This window comes from Papaver somniferum, chromosome 4, assembly GCF_003573695.1.
Source record: "Papaver somniferum cultivar HN1 chromosome 4, ASM357369v1, whole genome shotgun sequence".
NCBI lineage: Eukaryota > Viridiplantae > Streptophyta > Magnoliopsida > Ranunculales > Papaveraceae > Papaver > Papaver somniferum.
The window spans coordinates 38,602,668-38,606,741 of NC_039361.1; the positions used below are offsets into that span (position 1 = coordinate 38,602,668).

The 4,074-nt window shown below is 35.2% G+C and overlaps 1 protein-coding gene across 1 annotated transcript; it reads right to left on the reverse strand.

Moving 5' to 3' along the window:
* Positions 1-2,585: 2,585 nt before the first annotated feature.
* Positions 2,586-3,719, reverse strand: LOC113273754. The gene is made up of 2 exons (XM_026523374.1): positions 3,567-3,719; positions 2,586-3,303 (listed from the first exon to the last, which is right to left on the reverse strand). Exons 1-2 carry the CDS (start codon positions 3,624-3,626, stop codon positions 2,686-2,688), a joined length of 678 nt encoding a protein of 225 aa, XP_026379159.1. The 5' UTR covers positions 3,627-3,719; the 3' UTR covers positions 2,586-2,685.
* Positions 3,720-4,074: the final 355 nt, after the last annotated feature.

Below are 4,074 nucleotides of genomic sequence, written 5' to 3' on the forward strand. Positions count from 1 at the left end.
TCGTATTTTATGCAGTTAAACAAGTTATGCATAATAAGTTATGCAGTTCTGCATGTTTGCTTTCATATGCTTGAAATATACATTCATTCTTAAGGTTCATAAACAAGTACTTCTAAGCTTGAAATATGCTTCTTGAGCATTGCTTTCTTCATTGCTGCAAAGTCCCACCTTGCAGCTCTTGGTGTAGCATTGGGATTGACCTTGACAATGTCTGATGATGATATCTCAGCTATGTTAGAGTGCTCATCCAACCAAAGCTGAAAAAAAAAAGATATTATGTACATTTATTTTATTTGTAATGCATATTTTGTTATGCACATTTTGTACTACATAACTTGTTTTTGTACTGCATAACATGTTATGCACATTTTATTTGTACTGCATAGCTAGTTATGCAGTATAAAAATTATACTGCATAACTAGTTATGCATATTTTTATGGTACTGCATATCTAGTTATGCAGACTTTTTATGCAGATAATTTACCGTTCGACGCTATTAGATGAAACTTCGATTCAACAGTTGAAACTCCAATTGAAACATTGATTCAACAAACTATTCAACAGTCATTAATCACCATGATTGATCAACCAGATCTGAAAAAGACACGAGCTCTGAAACTTTGATCGAATTCTGCAGGTGAGGAATAAATGAGCTCTGCCGGGACGAGGAGGTTTTGAAAAGAGAAATAAATTCTCTTTGAAAAGAAGAGTTTAGAAGGTTAGGGGTATTTTAGGTAAGACATATTTTTTTATTTTAATTTTCCTGGGCCAAATATCCAAATTGGTTATATAAACAGTATATTTCTGATGTTTGGCTATATAAACAGTATCAAAAGCTAATAATCTATTTCACCTAGGAATTTTGTGTTTTGATCTTTTTGACCAATTTTGTGATTTAGGAAATGATCCTACTTTTAGTAGTCGATTCAGAAGAATGGTCTCACTGTTACAAACACTTCACAAAATGGACACACAGTTAAATAGGTCAATTAAATTTTCTATTTATCCCTACAAATGTAATTTTAAACTTTACCTTCATAAGTGTTGTTTGATTGTGATGTTATTTGGCAGTGGTGGTGCCGCCACTTATATATTCGGCATCTTTACATGGCATTCACCCTAAGGGTCCACTGCTTCCCCTTCAGGGGTTCAACGAAGCTTCTTAAGCTTCCCTCACTATCACCACCACCTCAACCAATTTAGTTAAATAAGAAGGGTATATCAGGATAGAATATTTCAAAAAAGGGTATTTTGGGGAAGATAACACCGTTTTATTCAAAAGTGTTAAATCGGATGGAAAGACATTGTGCAAAGCAAATGAAAAAGTTTTTTTTTTTTTTGTAAATAGCAAATTAAAAAGTATGATTAATTTGCAAACAACATTTAAAAGTATGACCATTTTGTAATTGGCCCATGAATTTACCTCTAAACATAGGAAATATTCAGTGTTAAATCAGATGGAAAAAGATATTGTGCAAAGAAAATTAATAAGTATGATTAATTTGCAAACAACGTTCAAAAGTATGACCATTTTGTAATTGGCCCATGAATTTACTTCCAAACACAAGAAATAAGAAAAAGTGTTAAAATCGAATGGAAAAAGGCATTGTGCAAAGCAAATTAAAAAGTACTCCCTCCGTCTCTAAAAGATAGGCAGGTTTGTGTGTAAATTTACACATAAACCTGCCTATCTTTTAAAGACGGAGGGAGTACGATTAATTCGCAAAAAAAACAACAAAACATTCAAAATTATGACCATTTTGTAATTGGTCCATTAATTTACCTCCAAACACGGGAAATGACCATCAAATAGTGGGCATTAAGAAATATTTGAAAGGATCTATTAATCAAACAACCGTCCTCAACATTTCTTTCTGTTTGAGCCAAAATGGCATACCAATCACCTCTAAGTAACTCTTCCCAAAACCGAGAATAAGCAGCATAATGAGAAGAAGCCCCGCACAGACTCGCCATGTGCAGGCGGATGCATCTCAAGCCACATTGTTACTATCATACGGAATGTAAGCTGATCTTGTGTGCAACCTTTTCTAAGAAAAAGGTACTTGCACTGATTGATTATTTTTCAGAGCTCGGATTAGGAAGGAAAAAAAATCATTGTCATATAAGTACGAAGTGTTGCGTACATGTGGTCGGTTCTCGACGTGGTCCTGTAATTTTGCGGAATCAGTCACGGACCTGATTGATCTGCCTTTCCCCCCTTAGAATTCACTGATGTATTCAAAATTTCAAACCCAAAAACCAATTGACCACCGGCTGCTTCTCCCCAAAAATCCTTGATCCTTTCCAAACCTTGAACGTTGTTTCGTCCTATCAAGTGAAAGTAAACGAAATGACAAAACAACACCCACCATCTTGGAAATAACTGCGTTGAGATTCAATAAACAAAACGAGAGTACCTCCAAGATTACAAAGACATTAAATTACATGATTTATTTATTTACTTGAAACAGTTAATGACAGCCCAACATTCATCAACAATCCAGTCAAGCAATAGAAAAAATTTACAGAAAGCGAGAACATGTATCAAAAAAGAAGGCCTTGCTACGGCTGTGGCAAACACGTGAACATCAAATAACTTCTTTCTTCTTCATTTTCATAATATTTACAGTGGAGCAAGAACAAAAAAGAAAACAAGCAAAACACAAGAAAAGCCTCAAAAACACTTATTTTCGAAGGATGTATTCTTCGCCGGATTGATAATCGATATATCTAACCCACCGGCTAGGACTTGCTTTGGTCGATGAATTCGGATTACTACTTGCTGCTACATGTGCAATATCAACTCCCTTTCCTACAGGAAGATAAGCTGTCCGCACCACCCGCGAACCGCAGCTAAGAACATTTCTCCACCTAAATACCCCAAAGTTACTTCTTGAAGTAACATTCTTACAGATTAAAACTGCACCTCTTTGGCTCAGCTTAGCAAACCTAAGTATCTTTGAGAAGTCTTTGCATCTACAGTCAACCACCATGAAATCTACACCTACTAATCCTTTCATCAACTGTTCTGCTTCTCCAACAATAATCTCTGGAAATGGAGTTGATGCTGAAACGCCTAATACCTTTTGCATGGCTTCAGTATACTCTATTCTCGTCTGTTCGTCTGATACAATACAGACGTGTCGTGCACTTGTGTGACGACTGGCTATTGATAAACCAACACTTGTTGAAATCCCGCCACCAGGTCCAGGATACCAGGTTTCTACTATGAATTGCGGTTTCCATCCACCTGCCATGGCTGATATTAGCTCTGCTACACTCGATTCTTCAATATTTTCACACTGCACAACATGAAAAATAAAACTTTATTAAGAATAGATTACAGAAAAAAGTACCGAAATCGAATAGAAGAATCTCCTCGTAGGTTCGACTTTGAGCCCCCTCAAGATCACTAGGTGTTTCTTGAGTGACTACTACTTCTGCATGGTGCCAATTCCCATGGATTAGTAGTGAATCGGTTGATTAGAACACCGGATTAGCGAAAAACAAAATCGAATTAAAAGCAATATTGGTTTTGGTTATATACTGGATATAAATTACTTACAGATTTAACAGTATCAATATAAGAAATTGAAGCTGTGTTAGGGCACCAAATCAACTTCATCTTGTTTCTTCTTTGTTCTTGGTTTTCTTTTTCTTCTACTTCTAACTAAACAAGCAATACTAGTTAACAAATGCTGTGGGTTATCCTTGGGGTTTCGAAGTGATTCTTTATATATATTGAAGGAGAAAAGGTCAAGTATATAGCAAAATTTATGTAAATAGTTGACATTATTAGCCACCAGAATCCAACGTGTTGATTTGTATGGGGTTTACAGAAAAATGATGAAAAAGCAATTAATTTTGAAATAATAATCATCACAGGCCGCATAATAACAATATTGGCATATTAAACATAAACAACACCTGGTCTATCTATCTAACTAATCCTGGAAATTAGTTTTTAATAGCCGACAAGTGTATATCAAACTGAATTTTGCTTATGCCTTTGGCTTTCTTTTGGAATTTACTTACACCCTAAAGTCTGTGTTTCAATCATAAGATTCATGACT

Coding starts and splice junctions, on each gene's coding strand:
- LOC113273754 (XM_026523374.1), bottom strand. CDS start 3,626: ATGAAGTTGATTTGGTGCCCTAACACAGCTTCAATTTCTTATATTGAT. Junction 3,304..3,566: donor ATATTGATACTGTTAAATCT/GTAAGTAATTTA, acceptor CATGTTGTGCAG/TGTGAAAATATTGAAGAATC.